This window comes from Diadema antillarum, unplaced genomic scaffold (assembly GCF_040938485.1).
Source record: "Diadema antillarum isolate AM-2024a unplaced genomic scaffold, OU_Dant_1.0 seq00001244_RagTag, whole genome shotgun sequence".
NCBI classification, from domain to species: domain Eukaryota; kingdom Metazoa; phylum Echinodermata; class Echinoidea; order Diadematoida; family Diadematidae; genus Diadema; species Diadema antillarum.
The window spans coordinates 883,729-908,922 of record NW_027272031.1 but is presented as its reverse complement, the minus strand read 5'-3'; the positions used below and the strand labels follow the sequence as shown (position 1 = coordinate 908,922).

The window sequence follows — 25,194 nt, the reverse complement described above, 5'->3', positions numbered from 1 at the left end:
TGAGTTATTTTCAAACATGGATAGAAATAGTGACATTTTAACATTTCCACTTGACCATTGACCCAATGTCCCAAATCTCTCCCCATAGAATTATATAGGATGTATATACCTAGTTTGATTGAATGTATGCATTGAGTAATCACTAGGGTACTGAGAATATAGAGTAATTTCAGCATTAGATTACTAGAATTTCAGAATTTTAACATGACCTTTGATCACTGATCTTTGACCCCAGGACCTAAACTTCCCAAGAGAATCATAGTCAGGCAGCAAATGCATAATTATGTGCTAAATTTCAGAATGATACCTTAAGCCATTTGTGTTATATACATGTACATGAAAGTGAATCTTTGCATTTTCACTTGACCTTTGACCCCATGGCTACAAACTTTCGCAGATAATCTTTATCTCCAGTGATACTTGTATACATTACATTTCATGAAAAATACCTTCAAACTTTGCGGAGATATGGGGAAACAGTGAAATTCTATGAATTTGACCTTTAATAAGCATGTGCACCAAAAGGTTGATAGGCACAACTTTGTCCACTCATACATCAAGTTTCATTTGGATACCTCAACTGGTTCTTAAGTTACACAGTCCACAAAATCTACGATGGACGGATCGACAACCTAAAAACATAATGCCTCTGGCGACACTTTATGGCGGGGGAATAAAAGAATATTACATAAAATATGTATGACAAACATCCTGCAAATCAACTAAAAGCAAAATGAGCTTCTCTTTTACCTGTCTTCACACATGTTCTGTCTGGCATTCCGAACCATCTTAGCAACCCGTGACTTCTCCGACCTCGCCATCTGATCAGGAAGGTTTCCAACCAATGTGCGGATGTTCAGGTCTATGCCGTCTGTTGCCTAGGTAACAGTTTGGTAATAGAAATGCAATCAGCATGCATCCAGTACAGATGACAGCAACTTACACTTTTTTCATTCATTCATTCATGTTTTATTTTCATTTCCAAATACAAACGTCAAAATGATGGTATATTCTTTAACATATATCATAAATAATCAGTAGTTTTCATACCTATAGATGTTAATATGAGAGTTTAATTTCACTCAAAGCAGTACTGCTGGATATTGAAAACATATTCTAGTCCAATCATGGTGAAATTGTGCATTACACAGAACAATGCAGTAATGAAGATTTATCATTATTTCTGGTCCAATCATGGTGAAATTGTGTACTACACAGAACAATGTACTAAAGAAAAGCTTTCAAGCGAGTCATCTCCTGTCAAGGAAAAAAATAAATCTTTGAAATTTAACAATTTCAATTGTATATTCCAGGGAGGGTCTTTATCATACCAGCAGCTTCTTGACCAGCTGTCTGCGGTCAAGCTTGCAGGCTAGATGGAGTGGGGTCTGTCCTTCAAGGTCCTGGATGTTGATCAGAGAAGGGTCCTTGGCAAGAAGCAAACCCAGGATGGTGGGTGAGGTCTTAGAGTCTGAGCACTGGACGCAGCGGTGGAGGGCAGTGCTCCCATCAAACGGACTGCTTGCAAAAAGGTGGTTGATGGTTGACCCTACACACACACAAACACAAGAAACACTATAAACTCAGTGCTACAATACATACCAGACACACTGACATACTATTACTAACTGATATACCGACGTACTACTACAGACATACTACAACTGACATACTGACACACTACTACTGACACAACTGAAAGTAATCCGTTAGGAGAAGAAAAGTCCACGTATACAACATTACAAATCATATTAATTTTGATAAATTACAAAATAAGTGGTCAATTAATATCCTACAATTATCAAAACAATCCCTTGGACTGAAATATTCCTTTTAGGTGAAGACGTACAATTACAGGTTTCAGGCCATTAACACAATCACTGGATATACAGTAAGTGTAGGATGTCTTTTCCTTTGTTCCATTCCTGCACTACTGGGAATATATAGGAGCAATACAGATAGGTTGGTTGCATTTCCTTATTTATTCATTTATTCATTTTTTTTTTTTTTTTTTTGGGGGGGGGGGGGGACAAAAGTTTTTTTCCGGTATTAAAGGACAAGTTCACCTTCATAAACATAAGGATTGAGAGAATGCAACAATATTAGTAGAACACATCAGTGAAAGTTTGAGGAAAATTGGACAATCGATGCAAAAGTTATGAATTTTTAAAATTTCTGTTTTGGAACCGCTGGATGAGGAGACTACTACAGCTTGTGAGTCATATGCGTACAACAGTATAAAGAAAATATAAAGAAAATTCAACATATTTTCACTTTTTTCGCATAATAAAAGAGCACTTGACTTGCCTCTTTCTAAAGGCAGGGGGAATAATATTACCCATAACATTTGTCGGTAACGAGTCGGGGGAATGTGTACTTATTTCATAAGATGAAATTTTGTGAAATTCTCTTTATATTTTCCTTATATTGTTGTACGCATGTGACATCTAAGTTTTTCACACACTGCAGTAGTCTTCTCATCCAGCGGTTACTGCACAAAAACTTCACAAATTCATAACTTTTGAACGGATTGTCCGATTTTCCTCAAACTTTCAATGATGTGTTCTACTAATATTGCTACATTCTCTCAATCCTTATGTTTATGAAGGTGAACTTGTCCTTTAAAAGGGAGATACAGAGTATAGATATTTATGAATGAAATATTTAACATAGGGAAGACAATTACTTATGAAAACTAACAAGCAGAATCAGGTAGGAGTTGACAAGAATCTTTCTTGTGAAACAGAGTATATATGAGCAGAGCAGAAAAGCAAAATCTGCTACCAATAGATGATTACAACACAGCTTACCCTGGATGATGTTTGGTCTGGACGGCTGTCCGTGACTAAGATAAAGTGTACTGACAGAGGGCGACCTTCTCCATCCCTGGTCTTGATTGTCCCTGTTTCCGCCATTGGTTCGAAGTGACCTAAACAGCTGGTCTCGTTGGTTGGACTGACCTGTACACTCTGAAGTAAGGTATAACGGTAAATGATCCATTATCCACACTCAGGAATATTCTAACTGAGATTCTACTGCTCAAGTAATCTATGTGTCAAATAACAAGTGATTAAACGAGAACAATTCAACTGCTGTGTAGTTTACTGGATTGCCTCAGCATCTTACGCAGTCACTACTTACCCAAAAACTATGTGACCCTTTGTTTACATTTTCATGAACCTCACTGATCACGACCCCTGACCAATGACTGACCTTTAACCCTGTCTACACACTGGAAATATTTTCCAATCTTTCTCCATCCATTGCACCAAGTAACATTTTAAATGGACTTACAGTGTAGGGAACTCATGGCCACAAAATGACATCTTAGCTAAAGTTTGGCAAACTTTAACAGAGCCCTTTGACTTTTGACCCTGTTATTTCATGCATCTAATTATCTATTTGCATCTATCCCTCTTATCAGATATAACCACTGGGCAGTCCAGCTGAAATCATTGATGAAGAATGACATTTCTAACCGATGTGTGGTGACCTTTAACCTATCATCACGTTCATGCAAATAATTATAGATGAATTTCCACCATGTCAAAATCATACATTATGACTGGACATTACCAGCTGAAGTAACGACTGGTTATGACATGGTTTTGCAAAATAAAGTTGCCTATGACCTCGACACTTCAACTTTGTCATATAACCTTTAACCTTACACAGCTCGGTGCAATGCTAACATCAGCAACTTCAGGATAAGCTGTGCATTGCATTGTTGGAGACAGATGGAATAATGTGAAGTGGGCAGCATGGTCAGAGCTCCTGGCCATTTTATCTTTTATACTGTTTGGGTCACAATAATAATAGCCCATATTAAAAGAATCTGATTGAAATCTCTGTTTTAATCACCGTCCTCGTAAAATTGATACATTATCCCAATTATTTCATGTTGAAAATAGAGAGTACAAACACCTGCCACGTGTAGATTTAAAATGCTTATCATAGCTTCCTTAACTGCTATTTTACAAGATATGCATATATTGTAAAAGATACAAAGAATACACAATTGTTTCCCTTGTCTTTCTTTGAGCTGACCAGGAAACTTACCTGGTCTTTGTGGGATAAAAGGGTCACTAATGTCTTGCATGCATTTCGAGTCCAGGCACACGCAGCTCAACATAACAAGAGTGAACATAACATGCTACATACAGAAAAATCATAATGCCTTTCTATTTATCAGCTTTGAAATATTTTTGCTATCAAAATCTATCCCTATGAAAATAATGACAAATCACTGAAAAATTACTCTTAGATTGTGCAGTAAACATGCTAGGCTGTGGTGGTGGTTTCCTCTGAGCTTTGACAGTTCATTTATTCACATTCTGTCAGGGACAGTGCAATGTGTGCTGAACTTATACCCTTCAGAAAGGTTAAAAACATTCAGACTAAAAGACATCAAACGCTTGATGACCAAAGGTTGTATATTACTACTTATATACACTGTTTATGTCATATACGTAAAAATATTTTTCATTTTGCAAATTCTGAGTGCATTGATAATTGCAGAATTAAGAGACCATGAGAGATATTGCCTTTTTCACTACTATGCAATATATATTGTTTCCATGGTGGAAAATCTTTAACCTTTCTCTTGAAAGGGATGATACTTATTTCAAAATCCACCTTTACGTTTCCTGATTGTAAATCCGCCACTAGGAAAACTTATAGTCTTATAAGTCACAATTTGCCAAATATTATGCTCATGAAATATATGACACATACAGCTGGCATGGTGTAGAGTACATTCTCTTCCTCACCAGTATCTGTCAGACTCATCATAGAGGCAGATCTTATTGACGCAAGACTGGGTGCATAGCGCATTCCTGCAAGCCAATTGTGAAAGAATAAAAGAAAATGTGCACAAGCTCACAAACATAACACAACTTTGCACAATTCCACCAATAAAGTAAAGCCCAGGTGCTATTCAAAACAACAATACATCATTCTCTTGGAAGAAGAAAGGGAGAGAAAGGAAGGACATGAAAGGGAAAGTAGTACAGGGCCCTGTTTTATGAAGAGACAAAATTGATTATAAAATTGATTTCAACTGTAAGTCTATGGCAGACTGTGTAGTAAGGAAATTTAAAATCGATTTTATCTTCTGATAAAACGGGGCCCAGAGCACAGAGAAAAATAGGTTGATTGTGAGTGAGTTAAATGAACAGATAAAATAGTGAGATTACTATTAAAGTAATAGATTGGTGATGAAACTGAAGTTCGGCTTCAGAGAGAGAGAGAGAGAGAGAGAGAGAGAGGGAGAGAGTAGGAGAGAGTCCATACAAATATAGACAGATAAATTGATACGTGCATACATATTGGAAGACACACATGCATATTGTAGAGTGACAAGGAGGGAAAATTGAATAAAGTTAAGTCAAAACAAAACAAAATAAAAATATGAATTCCATATCAATGGCATATAACTACATACAATCAAGTCATATCCTTACATGCATAATCAAATGAGCAGATTAATACCAAATAAAATCAAGTCAAATAAATGGCATTTAAGCTAAACTCCAGAAGTAAACAAGAAGCGTACTTGATAACCAAAAACAAAACCCAAAACACACATAAAACAAAACTGACAAAAAGTTGTTCTACAAATCTTTGTGCATTACAACATGTAATGAACAACAAAAGTCTGTATAAAAGGGGGCACTGTAGTTTGAACATGAAACTAATTGAAACTATTTGAAACTAATTGAAACTAATTGAAACAAGTGAAACTAACTAATTAGACTCATACAGAGACTCTAAATCATGTGATCAAACTAGAACTCTGAAGTGACAGGTACTTTGTTCTTGATAATGACAGTGTATTGTTTGAATTAATTCTTTGTCTGAAGGATTGCAGCATAAATCCCACTGCCAAAGAGTAATTGGAAAACAATGTAAGCAATATGTGTCATGTACAGCATCTGATGTGAGCCTTGGTACATTACATAATCCTAGCTGGTGGTTTAATCATACTAGCATAGTGTTTATGACACCTTTTGATATAAATGTTGTAATCACACCAGCGGAAGAGTTAAGAAGACATGATAACATCAATCATTTTTTATGTTTGACAGACACAGTGACATTGACACATTGTCACAGATACTTTGTATCAAGTTAAGCACAAGGAGACAAGACAAAAAAAGAATCATATATTACAAATATTGTAGTAAATAACAATTTTCTGTTATCTTTTTTATATACCAGACAAGTAAAGAGGTCAGGGGTTTGACAAATATGATTCTATATCCCTCTCATTGATGAGATAAGGTCTGCTAGCTCTATTTTCTGCTGACTGTCTCGCTAACATCAGCTGGGTTGAACAGGGATGATGAAATCCCATTCATCAATCAATAATGTGGTCATTCACCCGTCGCATGGTCTAAAATTCAAGCTCTGTATTTACCAACTGAGCATGAGTGTCAAGTTTGTGAAATCCCATCTACATGTAGCTGATCATGTGACTGCATAACAATCATCTGATATGGAAGCCTGGGACCATCTACTGATCTTTAATATGACTTGCATTAAATTTCTCATTTCAAAAGGATAAAATATTGTTGGCAAATAGACATTTTAAGAAAAAACAAACAATTCTCTCCTTAGAACATTAAATCTGCCCCCCTCCCCATTGTCTAAACTGTCTTGTTCAAATCATAGTACAATCAGTGACTCTAAAGTTTGGCATGTTACTATTTAGATTCTGATAACACTTGTAATATCTCTGACCCAACCTTATAATTTCTTTCCATACTTTTAAAACATCAAATGCAACTGATTGGCAAATAGTCCTACATCAACGGAAAAAGCACTGAATTGATCAGTGTTTTAGCAGTAGCCACGACAAAAGAAATCATGGGCATACATGTATGTACTCATGCAGGTTTTAAACCTACAACCCTCTGATAACCAGACAGGCATCTTAAATGCACTAGGCCATGAGCTTACTCCAAACATCTAATCCTTATAGCATGCAATTATTACTGAATAACATGAAATGGGTTTCTTAATACTGAAACATTAAATTTGTTAAAGTCTAATCAAATGAAATTACAATTTTATGAGGAAACATCAACCTTCACATGATGATATTCCAGAGTGATTGATACATTGTATGCATGGTATGATGTAGGGTGATTTTTGTAACTAAATGACTGAACATCTACAGCTCTGTGGACATGAACAGATAAACATGTTAATAGACCAAACTTGTTATGAAAATTTCTACTCCATCTTTGTACATCTAGGTAAAGCCATATATGGTCAGATTTAACCAAGTTTGCACACAGGTCACTACAGTCAATAATGCCACCAAAAAAAAAAAAAATGTTTAATATAACCTTTTAGTTTTGTGATTTCTTGCCCTTCTGAGAAAAAAACAATACCAGGTAAATGTTACAAAAAAGTTACACTTCATAAAACACAAATGTGGTCAGTGATCATGCAAACAGAATAGTGCTATTACACTTAAGATAGCATGCTAACTTCCACTACATGACAATATCTGAGTTTTAATGTCATATGCTACAGACATGCAGATTAATACACAGTTATTCATAATCAGTAACAAACAGAATGAGATTAATGCTATAATAATCTCATTCCCTTGAGCCTCTCAAATGAATTAGACACAATAGGCGTTTTCACATCAGCCCGATAAAAATCCAAGCTCGAGATATTTTCCTATTTCCCAAGTCAGAAAATAGCACCTTATTTCGAAACATCGGGCTGATGTGAAAACGCCTATTAATTTTTAATAATCAATACCTTTTTCTTCTGCGATACTATGAAGTAGGAACTTCATGAATGCTACAGATAGTTAAAGGGAAGAAAGATGTAACAAGAAAGATTAAAGATTAGTGAAGCCTTACACTTCAAGTGCTTATAATACTGATGGAAAGTATTCAACACAAAATACGCCACAGGGTTTTGTTTTCTGGGTTTTCCAAGGTCCCCCATTGTTGACAAATGACCTGTTGTGCATGAAACATGGCTTGCGTAATGACTAACGTCTAATGAACAAGAATACAAAGCATTTTCTGCTATATTTCATTACTTTTATTTTGAGGAGGAGGATATTCCTTTCTGTGATGAGTTACAATTACATTCAGTCATGTCTTTTGAGAAGGCACAATGATCAAAATACATTTGTACCATTAATGAATAAGAGTGGTTTAACTACAGCACACAGCAGACTACCTGGTAAGTATCATACCCAATAGCCAAGGAGGTCTGTATCACACCTACCTGTCTTAGCCTTCCAATACATGTACTACATTCTGTCATAAATAGAGCTCTTCATTTACAGATGATCAGACGGCGTTCATTTATATTGACATTGATTTTAGTAACTTGCCACCTCTTTTGCACAGTGGAAGTATTTTCAAATCTATATTCATTCTTCCAAACATATATTTCCTTCAGACTTTCCTAGCTAAGGCTATGGCTAGCAAGTGGCAGATTTAGCTGCAATGCTGTGATCTGTGATCTTCATCTTTGACCTTTCACCTCTATGATTTCATCCAAATAAGTGTCTATCGCTCCTACTAAATAAATAAGCAATTCTTGCGGAAGCTATACCTAGAAAATTAGATTTAAATTAAAGCATCTCAATGACCTTTTGCATAGTACTTTAACACGCACAATATCAGAAAGATGACTGTTTGTCTATTTCTACCCCTTCTCACAAGGCATGATAATATTGGTCATACCTAGCTGAGTTATGATTGGAAATTGACATTTTCTGTGAAAGTTTAGTCCCCTTTGACCTTTGACCTCATTACATACAGATAATTGTCCTGTTGCATTTATCCTTTCTACCACATTATATTATCACTCTATATTCCTAGCTGAAAGTTATGGTTGGAAAATGAATTTTTTGAAATGCTAGAGTTCAATGACCTTTGCACTACATGTGGCATACCTGGTCCACGTATTAAAAAATATACATTGAATGGTTGTCTTCACATTGCGTTAACACGATTGGGGGGGGGGGTCAAACCAGATGGACTGATAGACAAACAAACAGACGGACAAACAGAATATATACATTTTAGCACCATGGGCAGTGGCATTAAAATGACTGCAGTTATACTAATACATCTTAACTCTGTGTGTGCTTTGACTGCTGATTGACAGAATGCCCCATACCCTTATGCACACTGTCCAAAGTCCCTAGCACAGAAATGGTTAAAGAAAGTTTGGTAGAACATCCAACCATGCCATCCGAAAAATATTCAGAAGTCACGCATGCAAGTTTGTCTTGCGTGTCATATGACAAATCCCTTGAAGATGAGAAAGCTTCTGTCTGCAATATGGAAACTACTTGATGTCTGTGAAACTTTCAAATTTTTGTTTCAGTGAAAAAAAAAAAAGTTGTGAGAATACTGCTTCCAAAGCTGAGAAAAAAATGTCTTTGAAAATGAAATGATTTTTGTTCTATGTTGCTAAAAGAATTCTTGAATGACTTTATTACACCTCATGCAAGGTCAGACCAAAAGCATTAAACATGATACACTCAAGGTAGAAAACAAGACAGAACTGCTGCATTCATCAGCCAGGAGGTTCATATTCCATCATTTAAATGAAGTGAAGATGGATATTGAATACTCATTATATGTGTTGGTATTATTTCAAGATATAGTGTGATTGTAGTTGACTTCTTCATCCAATGATTGATTCATTTAATTAACTCACTAAATACAAAGAATACCTTTAAGCCTCTATCATTTCCAATGATTCAAATCAATCAAACAAGTAAACTCCCAGGCACAAACAATATTACGTGCAATCTGAGAAGTGCAACCAAATCTCATAAACATCTAAACAAGACAAGAGCACAAACAAACAGACACTAAAGACTCGTCGACAAACACAAACTTAAATGATGACAAACAGCTTAAACTCAACAGCACAAACAACAAAAATATCAAGTGTCTTATCACATTTCTTTTGTGGAGTAAAAGGTATGTCTGTGGATACCTTATATCATGAATACAGACAGTAAACAACAAATGACTGGCCAACTCAAAACCTATCAAATCGCAAATCATTGTAGAAAAAAAAAAAGAGAGGTAAAAACGAGGACGGCATCTTCATGAAATCTTGCCAAAGCAGTTCACCCTTAACTAAGACTTTCAATTCCACAGTAATGATATATAATTTTTTTCTAATGGTTATGTAACAAACTCTGAAAAGAATGTTCTATGATTGTTTCTTTGTAATATTAAAAGATCTGAACCGTCCTGTGAGATGATGAAGAAGAAGAAATACCAGAAGGCCAAAAAGAACGAGAGAAACAGATAATCACATTCCGACCTTCATAAAGACTCAGTTACATGTACATAGTGCTGATATCCACAAAAAACACCACGGCCAGTTTCCACTTTGTCCTGAAATGGGAGCACGTCGGGTAACAAATCATCTTGGTAGATTTTGAAAATATCAACCTAACTACAACAAATTTTTGCAAGCTAGATTTTGTATTTTCTTATCTATTTTGCTCTTTCATCTGCAATGAACCCTCAAGGACATCAATATTTTACACCCTACACAGTTATTCATCCATTATGCGGCAAATCACAAACAAGTACACTCCCTTACAAGAATGATCCCATCCCTTTACAAAAATACACTCAAACTCGTGTATAGGAAGCACTCAAGGGAAGCAAAAAAGGTGGTCTTTACAGACAGGTGTGAGGAACATCACATGCCATCCACACTGCATATAAACGCAAAAGGTCATAAGACACCACTGATCGCTCTATCTCTGAAGTGAATGAAAGTAAAAACACAGTGGTTTGTCTTTTAATAGTTTTCTTAACATCGTTTTACTAATTTGTTAAAGGCTCTTGCAACAAGAAAAAAAGTAACGAATTAGTGCGCCAACAGAAAGTGGTTTTCTTGGAGTTTGTGGGAATCGTCACAGTGAAATACTATCCATGGGAGATGATTCAAATGGCTGCTGGCTTAGTAAGATAGGTGGTCATTAAAAGTCAGGGTTTATGGAAGTATGACATGGTTTGGAATTGCAGTGAAATGACTTCGGCATCAGCCTCCAACTGCTAATCTGCTGGATACAATGCAAGTCAAAGACAAACTGAAAACTAAGCATGCTCAGACTGCTTCAAACTGCATACCCTGATTAAAAACAGTAACATTTGCATAAGGGCAATTCCGCAGTTAGGTGGACATGACATGGATAAAAGAAATGTGCCTCTTTATCTTACTCTTTAATTTAGGTACCAACTAATGCCATGGATGTTCACCAATCATTAAGGTCTTTCAAATTCAGTACATTTTATTTTTCATATTTATTGATTTCGCGAGATCTAAAACCATCATTTAAAATGTACATGTGGGACTGGGGATGCTGAAATTCACTTAAATGCAAATTACAGTGGGTTCCTTTGAAATTTTTTCCTCAAAGTTTTGCTAATGGGTAAAAGATGAATACATTTAAATACTCCAGAAGTCATGTGACATTTTGTCAATTACAAAAGGGTGAAATGACCTGCGGAATTACTCCGGACAAATGTAACGTTACTAACCGTAACGTTACTAACCATGCTTTTGGGGGTCTAGCTAAAAAATAATTGGTCGAACTGCTAAAAAAAATTGTGTGAACATTTGTCATGATGCAATAATTAAAATTAATGCAACACTTTGTTTGAAGTGACTTGAATTTTTGCACACTTTTTGTTACAAGACATTGATTTTATTGTCATGTCCTTTTTTCGTAACGTTACTAACCTGCCCTTTAAGTTGCCACAGCAATTCTAATATTTCATGGATTGTTTTCGTTCTTTTCTGTATCATAAACCTGGGAAGGATGAACATGTTTTTGACATAATTTTGACTTGAAATGAATAAATGGTAATTTAGTAGTAAAAACAAATATCTGAATTTGTTCAAATGTAACGTTACTAACCGCGGAATTGCCCATAATCAGTTCGCAGCAGGCGGTGAATTGGGAAGTAGAGGAATGAGAATGTTGTTTTTGTCCTTAGTGGTCACACAAGGTAATTTATAGAGAAGTGAAGTCAGGGACAGCGGATGTTGGAAATCGTTGAGGTCAAATCATAAACAGACCACAAGGAAGAAGAGGATATCAGATGCCACCATTAAAGTCCCTGGATTGAGTTTGGCTATAAACAGCAAATAAGTCTTCAGATATAGATCTCAAAATTTTGAAATGTGGGGCTTGCTCAAGGCAAAATGTTCCACAATACGTTGGCATAAAATGTTCATGATAAACCTTATTTTTTATGCGGCTATTTCTCTCTGAAGAAAAATCATATCATACATAACAATTCATTTTTATTTCTCATCCTTGCATGTGATTAAATCATGAGCAAGTTTATTTTTTGTTTCCTAATATTGAAGCACTATTCATTCACTATCAATATTAAAAGAAAAAATGCACAATTATTTCTATATCACCACCTTGATAGTAACAGAGTCAGGTAGTCAGTAACCTCTTTGGTCATCTCATGACAATCAGGACCCATCAATTGCAGTGCATATCCACTTGACTATTTACTATTTTTACATTCATTATGTGGATAAAACATTTCTTTTGCCTTTTTTCTTTCGTTTTTGACCTTACAAAGGGAAGAACAAGAAATTTGACTCAGTAATAAGTTTGGGATTCACGTCGTCAAAAACTTTCTTGTACTCCTTCCTTGATCCTTCAACCTGATTTTTCTACCTCTCTCCGTCTATCTTTCCACAGTACAAGTAAGTCTTACCACCCGAATGAATCTAAGGAATCACCGACCTCTGTCATATTAACGGTCAAGGTAATTTTCTCTCACTACCAGTATGTCTCTCTGATTGAAAATTATCTACAGTGATACTCTTTCAAAAGTACATGTAGGGATCCACCTTACCAATGACTTTACCAAGATGATAGAGTGTAGCATTGAGTTATATCAACCATTCACATATCATTCTTACTTTTTGTTTTTTGTACATTATCTTTGATATCAGGGCTGGATCTCTGTTTAAAACCTTGGTATACATTTCATCTTCACCCCATGGAAAGGTAAGCCTACCTAAAAAACCACAAAGAAGAGCGCATTTGAGGAACAAACACGTATACACCCGACTACAATATTACTCATGTTACACTTTTTTCCATGAAGCAGTAAAAGAGAAACTAGGCTAGACGGAGCTGGAACCACAAATCCTGCGGTTGGAGTTGAAAGCAGGATACAGACAGAATGTTGCCGTAAACAAGTTATGATATCAATTTACGCAGCTCTACACAAGATTCAAGCTCGCGCCAAAACAAATTATTAACTTTCATAAACAAATGGAAGCGCACAACAAACACCATGACGGTAGTAGTTAATTGCCTCATTGAAGGAAGCTACCAGATAGAGATACACAGAAATGATTTCAATCAAATTAAATCAATAAATATTTTGATTAAGACAAAACAAACCTATTGCACTGAGAAACTGGTAACATTATCCAGATGGAAAACTTGTTGAAATACATTGTACTCCTACGGTAATTGCTTGACTCAACAACAACAAAAATTCTAATCAGTACTACATCTTCTATTCTGGGTTTAAAATCCCAATTTTCATTTCATCTCTTTCATACACAAATTTGAAGATGCCTCATGATATCATGTGGCATTCAGGCCTAGGAGTGAAAGAAATAACAATTCTTAAAGCCAAAACATAGTTCTCATAAATGCTCAAAATTCATCTTTGGCATTTTTTACTGTACTTGCAATATATCAGAAGGCTCTACTGAGAAACTTTTTCAGCTGATGTGATTTGCTGGGACTATGAGTTATTTTGGAGTATTTTAAGATCAGACGTTTAAATAATGAAAGTCTGCTAGCAGACTTTCATTTGTAAAGAGCCCTCCCCATACAACAGTGAGTATGTAGAACACTACTACATAATGACTGAATTGTACCCTAGTAGCAGCATTGAATTGCATGTGACTAATAAGCTGCATGGAATTCACTCTGGAGCCATGGATACTGCTATGGCCTGATAAATTGTGATCGATGTAATCGAGTAAGACATACAATGTAGTTTATAGATAATCAATCAATTAAATATCACGTAGCAACCATGATCAGGTATGCTCAGAGATTAAATTACATCTGGCATATCTTTTTGGGGTAATATTTTGCTTTTTCATCTTCACCCAACTGATATTATCACAGTGTTATTCAAAAATTCTTATGCATTTGTCTCCATTTTAGAGCAAAAATTGACAGTTTCCAATCTGCAGTCATACGGAAACAATATTTCATCTTTAAAGAATACAATACTGGCTTCACCTTTGCAACTGAGTACAATGTATATTCAATATGAAATGTAATCATAATGACCTTCAAATCACACACAAAGAGTGTATGGTTACAGCTGACACAATTTCTTTTACTGCCCTCTTGCTGAAAGGACATGACCTCTTTCTGAACAAAACAAAACCTGCGCAACTAGATCCTGACTTGCAAGTACTGGTACAAGAGTACATGGTAAATATGATCAGTGTCAAAAAAAAAAATGCTGCCCTCTACTGCCAAAGAAGTGTCCATACCTACATACAAGCACTGGGTAAAATATACCATGATGCACATGGAATTTGTTGTTGGCATTGCTTTCTTTTTTACTCATCAGTAATTGTAATTTTGATTACATCTGATAATCTCTCTTTTCACTGTTCAAAACATCACACACCTTCAGGTATTACACATTAGGCATATATCCATTCAAGGTATATTGAGAGGATATACACAATAACAGGTTCTCCTTTTTCATAGACAGGTTTACCACAGAAATGCTCTGAGCCAATTTCCTGTTGTGCAGCTTGACATTTTAGGATTACAATAGTTGTTGTACAGTGTTGTTTTGAAACAAGAGTCTGGTCATTTAAATCTACCCGCGAAACAAACCAGCCACACCGTGCATGTCAGACTTAATGACCCATATTCACAAAGGTGATTTAAATCAGAACCATGGTTTTAAATTTAATTCATGGATACGTGGCGTGAAGTGTTTATTTTATGACTATGCTTGAAGTAGACGTACCTTTCGAATGTGTGTATCAATGCATGGTTATTCTTGGATGTCTGTTGGCATACGTAATCTGTCATATGCATTTACGCACAAGAAATATACAGCGTGTCCGGGCCTTTTTGAGTCCCATAAAAAACGAAACCGAGTTTCATTGCAATTCTTTGTGATCATAATCACATATTTGCTTTATGAGTTGTACATGGATTGAAAGATACACTTCTCTTCTTTCATTCGATGCACAACACGTTGTTCATAATTCATGCATGACTGAGTTAGAACAAAAGACAGTGGTGCTACTAAAATTTCATTTGCACGAGCAAATGGCAACTTTGAATGAATTTTTCAGACTTTTCCAGCAATCTTTTGCAAAAGATAGAGTCATAGCTTTAATATCCATTCTTTCTCTTTTCACATGATATCCCATGCGTAAAAAATGATCAACGCCTGCAGGAGAAAACTTAATTTGAAAATATTCTTACATTTTACCCAGATGGATAGATAGTAAAAAAGGAGCAGTTAGCCTTCATGTTTCAATGAATTTCCACAAACATGAAGGGAGGGGGTAAAAGGGAATGTTACAGACGATTCGGTTGTGAATAGGGTCCTAAACTAGCACGTGATCATGAGCTTGCCTGACCATGCAGCTAACTGCAGAGCAAAGGGTGTTCATCAGCGGAATATTTGGGAAGGTAAGGTGGGAGTAACGGATCAAAAAAAACACCTTCCGAGCCCCCCCCCCCCAAAAAAAAAGACAACTTTCTGCCCTGCAGTTGCACCTTTGAAATGTTAGAAGCGCAAGTTCAGTGATAAATAAAGTGGTGTACCCTCTCTTTCTGCTTCGCCACCCCCTTCAAAAACTTCAAAACCCTGTCAGTGATGAAGGACTAACCACGCGTGAGGGAAATGTAGGGGGGAATGAAAACAGTTAATAAGTTTGAGGTGTCATCAAAATGTGTATCATTGTTGTAATGTTGATTTCCCGTAGCCATTGGACTGCGTGCAGCCTGAGAATACTCGCGATATTAGTCTTCAATTATTATAAATAATTAAGTCTCATAGCTTATTCTAAATAAATGACAACAAAGGGCTGTCCGTCTCATATACAGCATTCTCTGTAAATACCCCCCCCCCCCCCCCCGAACAACATTCACTGTAGCACTGCGGTTGTTTTGTGTTAATTCAATAGTGCAGATGAGCCCATTGTCAAATGCTAAGACGAGAGAGCTGAATGCTTGTTTTTTTCGCTTATTCGTAGAATTGGTAGAAATGAAGCATGCTTTCATACAGATTTTTCTCAAGCATGCGTTATTCATATTTGACGCGTAAGGTCTCATATGAAAGAAGAAAATATGAATATTTGGGTCATGAACTTTGTTTTTCGAAGACGTAACGTTGTAAGTCTGAAAAATTCACTAAAAGTCACCATTTGCACGTGCAAATGAAAATTTGATAGCACCACTTTTCATTGTTCTCACTCAGTCATGCATGAACAATGAACATTAAGTTGTACATCAAATGAAAGAAGAAGAGTTTATCTTTCCATTGATGTATATCTAATAGAGAAAATGTATGATTTCGATAGTAAAAAGTTGCATGGAAACCTGGTTTCGTTTTTTCTGGGACACGCTGTACATAAACCATGGACTAAATCTAAACCACCTACATGAATATATGGGCCTATATCAGTGGTAGAAAGGAAGAGTGGTAGTTAAAGAAAGGGATACCAAGCTGTACTCACCAGGCCCTTGACAGCCTCCTCTAGATTGCAACACGCTATTAGAATGGTTCTCCAAGGTTTCTGTGTCGGACACAAACTGTCTTGACCCCCTCCCTGACCTCCTGGATGACAGGGTGCTGGTTTGACCACTGGGTAGTCCAAAGCCTTTCCTCTTCATCCCTTCATAGACCAGGTTAGAGTCTGAGTCACTGGAATAATCCTGATAAGTGGAAATTAATAAGGCATGTTTAAGTGCTGTTCAGATATTCAAATATGTACCAGTAGTTATATTCAAATTATTCAAAATTACTGTAATGAGCCTGAACAGGTGGAATAATGACACTTGATCCATACTGAGTCAAGGTCTGGACATACATACTAATTGGTATATCTTGACTCACTGAAATCAGTCTGACCTAGGAAAAATTAACAGTGCTACAGGCATTGCAAGAATTAGAGCATTTTATGACTCACTGGAGTAATCCTTACCAGGTGGAACAGAAATCCCTTTTCACATTGGTTAATATGTCTTAATATTCTTATTATTCTCATTTACTGGAATTATCTTGATGAGAAAAGAAAAGAAAAACTTTGACATGAAGAACTTGATGAACAAAAATCTGGGTAAAGCATTCCCAGTAAGAACTCAATAAACATTGTCAGGAGATTAGTGAAAGTTCATACAAGCACAGGCAAACTAATGAAAGCATTACAACTTTCCACATCAGGCAGTTACCTGACATGGTCTAGTACTAAGAAAGATTTCATAGTAAGAGAGAAAACTACATTTGATGAGTAGACAAAATAAAGATGTCACCTTTTTTTAACCCTAAAAGGGCCGGGGGGGGGGGGGGGGGGCGGAATCCGCCCCCCCTCGACGTTTCACGCTATAATTCTGTAACGCGAGAAGGCCTCGTCGCGAGGCTTCTTGACTTTGTTTGTTCAAGTCTCGCGCAACTTTTGAGACCAAATTTGCAACATCCACGCATACTTTTGCGAAGCCACGCCCATTTTTGTAACGGAATGTCGCCCAAAAACGGGCACAATTTTGTGATTTTGTGTACATTTCCTATGGAAAACAGTGCTCTGTCATGAAAGTCATAAAAACCTGATTATTCTTACAATTAATCACTTTCATTGATTAGTTTTGTGCTAATTATGGCAGAAAAGTGGTCAGTGACAATTTCCAATGAAAAAACAAAGAAAAAACAAAAGTTGAAAAACAAAGAAATACATAAGAAATTCTGAAAACAATAAAATACATAAGAATTGAAATGAATTTTGGAAGTTTTTGTGATGTACAATTGTTGAATATGCTAAAACAGATTTACAGATCAAAAATTAGACTCTCAATGCTTTTAATTAGGCTAAAATATGATCTTGAGCCTAATTTGCATAATTAATTAATTAAAATTAGAAATTTATTGTTTCAAAAAATCTTATGACACAATCTTGTAGATTATGACGCAGGTCTCACGCATGTGAAATTTCATCGCGATCGCACCACCGATGGCTGAGATCTGGGGGGGGGGGGGGGGGCCAGTCTGAGCATAGCCAAAAAAGCCCGGCCCCTTTAGGGTTAAATCTGTTTACAAAATAAACTCCTTCTCAGTTGTAAATAGTGAAAAAAAGTAAATACTCCTGATATACCTTAGTAAGAGAAATGAAGAAAATGATATGCCTATCAAAGATACAACAAAAATTACATATATGAAAAGGCCAGGCAAACCAATAAAAATATCATGTAGTAACATACAAACATTAAATTGCTTGAATGACATTCTCTTATTCTCTGTATTATCTTCTTTGCACATTACAGGTGGAATGGAATCTATCTAATCCCCCATTTATTGCAGGAAGAAAAAAAAAACACTCCATAAAGAATGCAGTAAGGGTGCCCTTCTTAAAAGTAAAACACTGAATGTGTTCTGCATCCCTGTCCCTCCCTTCCACCCCCATCCCTCTTACCTGTGATTGCCTAAGAGTACTTGTAGGGTAGAGTCCATGCAGGGCGGGGTGGAGGGCAGACACGTCCCACCCCTCTTCCTCTAGATCACTCATCTCTGAGGGGTCTGCAGGGACTGAAAGACAAAGTCACAGACAAACCGAATTAATAATCACAAGACTGTACATCACGTCACAACATCTATCACTGAACAAGGCAATCGCCAAATTGTGTCTCGCCGATTCGCGTACGAGGAATTAATATTTTTTATAACTCCCAGAAGTTAATTGACCTGCTTATGACCTTTGACCTTGTGGTGACCTTCAACACCCTAAGGGACATTTACCATCCAAGTTTGGTCATAAATGGACAAAGGGATCAAAAGTAATGAGCCATAATCGAAACGAGCCATAAGTTTCAAGTTTCAAGTTTATTTAACCAATTCATTAACATTTGACATTTTACAAAAGGACACAGCATTAAGAATAATGAATGGTTTGGGACCCCAAAAGAAGCAGAGCTTGTAAAAAAGGGGTCCCGGATAAACATATAAAACAAAGCAAAACATACTAAAGTTTTAAACATATTAACAAGAAGTATAATAGTAACATATTTACATAGGACAGATGCAACACAAGCACACACACACACACACACGCACACACACACATTCAATCACACAAACACGTGTCACAAAAACGCTCATGCACATACATATAATTCACATGAAATTGCAGAAAGATACTTTCTATTTTACTATACTCTTAAATTCAGCTTCCCTGATCAATTCTTGTTTTACAAATTTCCCTCAAGATAGATGCGACATGTACGTTTAAAGTTGGATAGTGATGAGGCTGACCTAATTCTCAATGGCAAATTATTCCACTCTCTAATACAAACATATATACAAATGAATTTTGGGCAGTTTGAGTTCTTGCAAAGGGTTGATGAATGAGATTACTTTTACGCGTATTATAAGCATGAACGGTAGAATTTAACACAAACTCATCCTTCATGAAAGATTTCGGATCACCTTGTGTCTTAAACATAAAAATCAAGCAACTCAAGATAACTAATTTTTCAAATGGCAAAATATGAAGTTGAATAAACAATGGCAAACTTGGACTTCTATAGTTTGAATTTGTAATATACCTTACAGCTTTTTTCTGAAGAACAATCAACTTATCTATATGAGTCTTATAAGTATTTCCCCAAGCTACATTACAGTACATTAAATGAGGCATAACTATGGCATTATACAGAGTAATTAAGGTTTCTTTTGGTAAATAGAGACGTAACCTGGATATGATACCAACACTACGAGAAACTTTAGTACAGACGTAACTGACGTGGTCTTTCCACGATAAATATTCATCGACTATAACGCCTAGGAATCGTACATTTTGGCTTCGATCAATCTGGTTACCGCCTATAACCAGTGGAACAATGTCATTTTGGATTCTTTTCCCTCTTAATCTAAATACAACATAACATTGGGCCCTAAAATTTTTTTGACCCCTTTCTGTGACCTTTGACTTTGTGATGACCTTTAACTCCCCAAGGGACATCTACCATCCAAGTATGGTCACAAACGGACATAGGGATCAAAAGTTATGAGCCACAATCAAAACGCGCCCTAAAAACATGACATTGGGCCCTAAAAGTTTGTTGACCCCTGTCTGTGACCTTTGACCTTTTGATGACCTTCACCTCCCCAAGGGACATCTTCCATCCAAGTTTGGTCACAAACGGACAAAGGGATCAAAAGTTATGAGCCATAAACGAAATGCGCCCTAAAAACTTAACATTGGGCCCTAAAAGTTCGTTGACCCCCGTCTGTAACCTTTGACCTTGTGGTTACCTTCAACTTCCCAAGAGACATCTACCATCACCCAAGTTTGATTGCCATTGTAGCAACATGTGCTGAGTTACGTGTGATAAGAGAGTCTTGCAAGTAAACTTTAACGTATGACCTCAAATGACCTTTGACCTTATCATGTGACCTCTTACGGCACCATAACATGAAAGTACCCCCAGTGCATCCATCACCCAAGTTTGATTGCCATTGTAGCAACATGTGTCGAGTTACGTGTGATAAGAGAGTCTTGCAAGTAAACTTTAACGTATGACCTCAAATGACCTTTGACCTTATCCTGTGACCTCCAACGGCACCATAACATGAAGGTACCCCCAGTGCATCTATGACCCAAGTTAGGTTGTAATCCAAGCAACTTATGTGAAGTTATTTGTCAAAAGAGAGTCTTGCAGGTAAACTTTAACACAGAAAAGAGTGTCTTGCACATACTCTTTAATATATGACCTCAAATGACCTTTGACATCATCACATGACCTCCGACAACACCATAACATGAAGATACCCCTAGTGCTTCTATCATCCAAGTGTGGCTGCCATTGCTGTAACAGTTGCCAAGTTATGCATCATAAGAGAGTTTTGCAGATAAACTTTAACATTTGTGACAGACGACGGACGACGGACGACGGACGGACGGACGCCATTTGGATCCCTTAGTCTCGCCTTCACCTCCGGTGGGCGAGACAAAAATGACAAAGTCAAACAACATCAGCATCCATCATAACATATCTAGCAATAGTAATACTGCCCAGTCCAGTACTTCAATGGGTATGTCACTGGCTTGGAGACTAGCTGGCAGACTAGGTGGCGAACTTGTGCGACTCAAGTCTCACCAGTAGTGGAGATGTCTCTGTGACATCTCCTGCCATGTTTGCACATCCGACTCAAGTCGACGGCATGCCAAGTTCACATATTTTGCTCAAACGTGCAAACCCGCCCAAACCAATCGATAGATCACCAAATGCCACATTACAATGAAAGCATCACTCGCAATCCCATTCCTCTTATATGTATCTTGCATTGTGTGGGGACTGAGTATCAAGTGGTGTTTCCCATTGGCTTTTCATGGAAATTCTAAAAGTTTCTGTCACTGTTTTGTGTGGAAAAAGTCATGCCTGGACAATAATGTAGTTACTGGTCATTTGAATGAAAAATAATCATAGAGTTGTCATAAAATTTACATCAAATCAACACTTGGAAATTTCTTTACAACTTTGCATATTGCATGTCCAGCAAAACAAAAATCTGTAAAAAATTACATTGAGATGAAAAAAAAAATGTTTTCAAAAAGCATGCCTGCATTGAAGTCTCAAAATAATGTGGCACACTGGGGGTTTACACCATGGTGCATAAAGAGTTAAAGACTTTTTCCAGTCTCTAGCTGGTCGCAGAGACGTCTCCACAATGTCTCGGGGATGTCTCCTTGGTTGAAGACATGTTGCAAAGACTAATTTTGCCTGCAACATCTTCATCAACCAATGCTTGCAACTATGTGGAGATCTGAGAAGACGTTTTGGAGAAGTCCTAACAAATGTGGCGACATCCCCGCAATTTCTGGGGGAATAAGTTGTCACCTTGTTCAGAGACTTCTCAGACATTTTTTTAAAATTTGTCTTTTTAGTCACACGGGTTGAGGCAACTGATCATCTGCAGTAGTTGCAGCAATGTCTCCTCCAGTGAGAGAGGTCTTTCACACAGTACAGCCAATCAGTTAACATAGGATTATAGGATTCAATTCTGACAATCATATGAACTATGATGTTTTGCACATCCTCCCACCAGGCCAAGGCGAATACAAAGAATATTTTCATTGACATGAAAACTATAAGTATTCTTTCCGAACACTGCTAGTAAGAGCAATGAGTCTGCTATGCAGGGGCTTGTAAACGACAAGTCTTCAACATTAAAATTCGAAGGTCATCACATGTGCTAGGTAACTGATTACAAAGTGTAGATGTGGTCTGCTCCACAAGATGTATGAGTTTTTCTTTTTAATGTGGTCAATATGGCAACACTTGGTCCTACATTCACACACACACACACACACACACACACACACACACACACATACACACACAATGTCTTGCATATTTTACAGGTGCATCTCGGATAGATGGAGGAACATACAGACCGGTAAACTGACCAACTGCCCACTTACTTTCATGTACCCCTTTAAACATAGCCTGCCTAGCATATACTAACTTCATTTTCACCAATTCATAGCAGCATTCACTATCTATTGTTGTTGTTTTATGGAAAAAATAAATATGGGGCCCTATTGGAACACAGTTTTCCCCCGGCAATATTGAGAGCTAATCGAGTGATATAATAAACAGCTCAAACATTGTTATTTAAACTTATGCTCAAAAAATGTCTCCTTGAAGGAGCTCATAATAAATATCTCTGTAGGGGAGCTCACAGGAAAAGGAAAGGAAGTCTATCTACTCAAGTCCACGGATTAATACTTCCGCGGATTCATGGATCTACTTACAGTATTTTCTCGAAGACATTGAAGAGTATGATTCCAAGAAGGCCCCTGAATTGCGTCTTCTTGAGGTTCCTGGAGAGCAGGATTCCAGGAAGGTCCCTGAATCACTGTCAGAGTCCCTCCTTCTCATGGATCTAAAAAAATTCAACAAATTAATAAAATCCCACATGTAAACAAGTAGGAGCCTTCAAACCTAAAAATGTAAGGATACTTCCACATTCAGATCAGAAGAAAGTTTACTAGAAACAAAATATTTTTTCAATGTTTCATTCCTGCTGAAAATTTAAATACAATGAAGACAACAAAATAAAAGAGAATATCTTATCACTTCATCAATGCCACACCAAATACACTGACAATTTGAATGAAACACCTTACAATGTTTCCCATCAACCTCACAGTAATCTTTTTGAAATTACAGTACAGTATTTTCTGTTCAGGGGGAAAAAAAATCCAGTGATGTCAGTTAATTGGACAGGAGACCATGAAATAGCTCATGCAATCTAAGAAACTGCATTTATTAACACACTTTTTTATTTCAGTTCTTGTAAATTCAGTCACTAACCCTTGGAAGTGTACCAACTGCTACATGGTCTGACAGTAACAAGACGTAAATCTTACATCTATTCACTGACAAGAAGAAATCCAATCAATAAATTAAGAAACATTTCACAATCTTTAATTAACCACATAGTGACTTGATACTTGATACTGTAATCCCTCTCGCAGCTCCGAGAAGCTATACTGGGATGAACTACACATGTGTGCCATTGGGAGGTGCCACGGTGATGATCTCTATTAACAATAAAAGTGTGCACTGTGCGAGTAAAATCTGAACGCATCCTTCTTTAAAGAATGAGGTATCCAGGGGAAGGCTGCAAGGTTGTAATACAGGGGAGAGCAGCTTCTCTGAATGTTGTCAGGTGACCTATTTGGTTTGAAAGGTTTGGAGACTTAGACATATTGTAAAACCAAATACATTCGTGGTATGAAACTATCATGAAAAACTCCTTGCAAAATGCGCACAAGTTTCAGGCAAGTGAAAATTTCCGGTTTTACACTAATGAAGAGTTAGCAACTCACCTTTCAAAATCTTCGGCCGCCTCCTCCTCTGTGTTCTGAATGGCCGTCTCTAAGAGAAACTTGACCACCTCAAGGCGTCCATAGAGACAGGCTGCCATGAGGGGCGTGTCCCCAGCTTTGTTACGGAGGTTGTGGTCAAACTTGGGCTGCATTCAAAGAGCACAGAGTGATAAGAAAAGCACTTCTTCACAACGTTTGACACTGACAGCATAATTATATACAATCAATGTCACTGCGGTAAGATCCTCCGCATAATGAATACTCCACATTAAATGTGACATACATATCTCAGCATACTCACACAACTTATTCATCAAACATACTGTAACAAAACATTTGCCACCAAACAGACACAAATGTCTAGTTCAGGTCAGTGGGGATGGGGTGCAGTGGCTACGTGGTGACACACACACATGGGTCAGGTCCCTATACCTTCACACTGCACAGGACCAAAAACAGCTGTGATCGGGGCTCCAAGGTAAAAAGGAAACAAGGTTGGATGTGCTGTGACCGAACGTAGATTGTTGCCACGTGTGTACATTGGTTGCTATACTGGCAGTTCATATAGAAGCCTAAGGGGAGTATCAAATGGAATGCCTTTATGGATATTTTCCCATGATTGCACTATGACCTTTGCTTGTTAATGATGGTTAATGTGGAAAATGGGAATGAATATTATCTAGAAAAATCCTGACAAAAACACAGAGCTGCTATATAAGATTTATTTCGTGAGCTCCATGGGAAGAAAAAAATCTGTCATATAACTGGCATTATCATGATTATATTTTTCTTCCTCTTTTTGAAACTATTTTTGAGCTGCCAACATCAAGATTATACCACCTTTTCATCAGTGACATTATCCATAACATTTATCCTTGGTTTAAGTTGCCCATAAACATCACAAGTCTTTTTCCACATTGTCGATTTCCACTCTGGTTTGCTTGGGATGAGACCAGAAGTCTTATCACGAAGGTAGTTTAAATCAAAATCATAGTTTAGATTTGGTTCATGGACTTAACTAGGTGTGAA

General features: G+C 37.0%; 1 protein-coding gene across 1 annotated transcript in view; it reads right to left on the bottom strand.

Annotated features, from left to right (window-relative positions):
* Positions 1–25,194, bottom strand: part of LOC139745239 (uncharacterized) — a 62,842-nt gene that overhangs the window by 1,087 nt on the left and 36,561 nt on the right. The window contains exons 14-21 of the mRNA XM_071655645.1: positions 24,166–24,311; positions 23,086–23,216; positions 18,745–18,857; positions 16,798–16,996; positions 4,770–4,835; positions 2,811–2,969; positions 1,332–1,549; positions 751–878 (exon numbers count right to left, since the gene is read on the bottom strand). Coding sequence (XP_071511746.1) covers positions 751–878; positions 1,332–1,549; positions 2,811–2,969; positions 4,770–4,835; positions 16,798–16,996; positions 18,745–18,857; positions 23,086–23,216; positions 24,166–24,311 — 1,160 coding nt within the window. The remainder of the gene's footprint in view (positions 1–750; positions 879–1,331; positions 1,550–2,810; positions 2,970–4,769; positions 4,836–16,797; positions 16,997–18,744; positions 18,858–23,085; positions 23,217–24,165; positions 24,312–25,194) is intronic.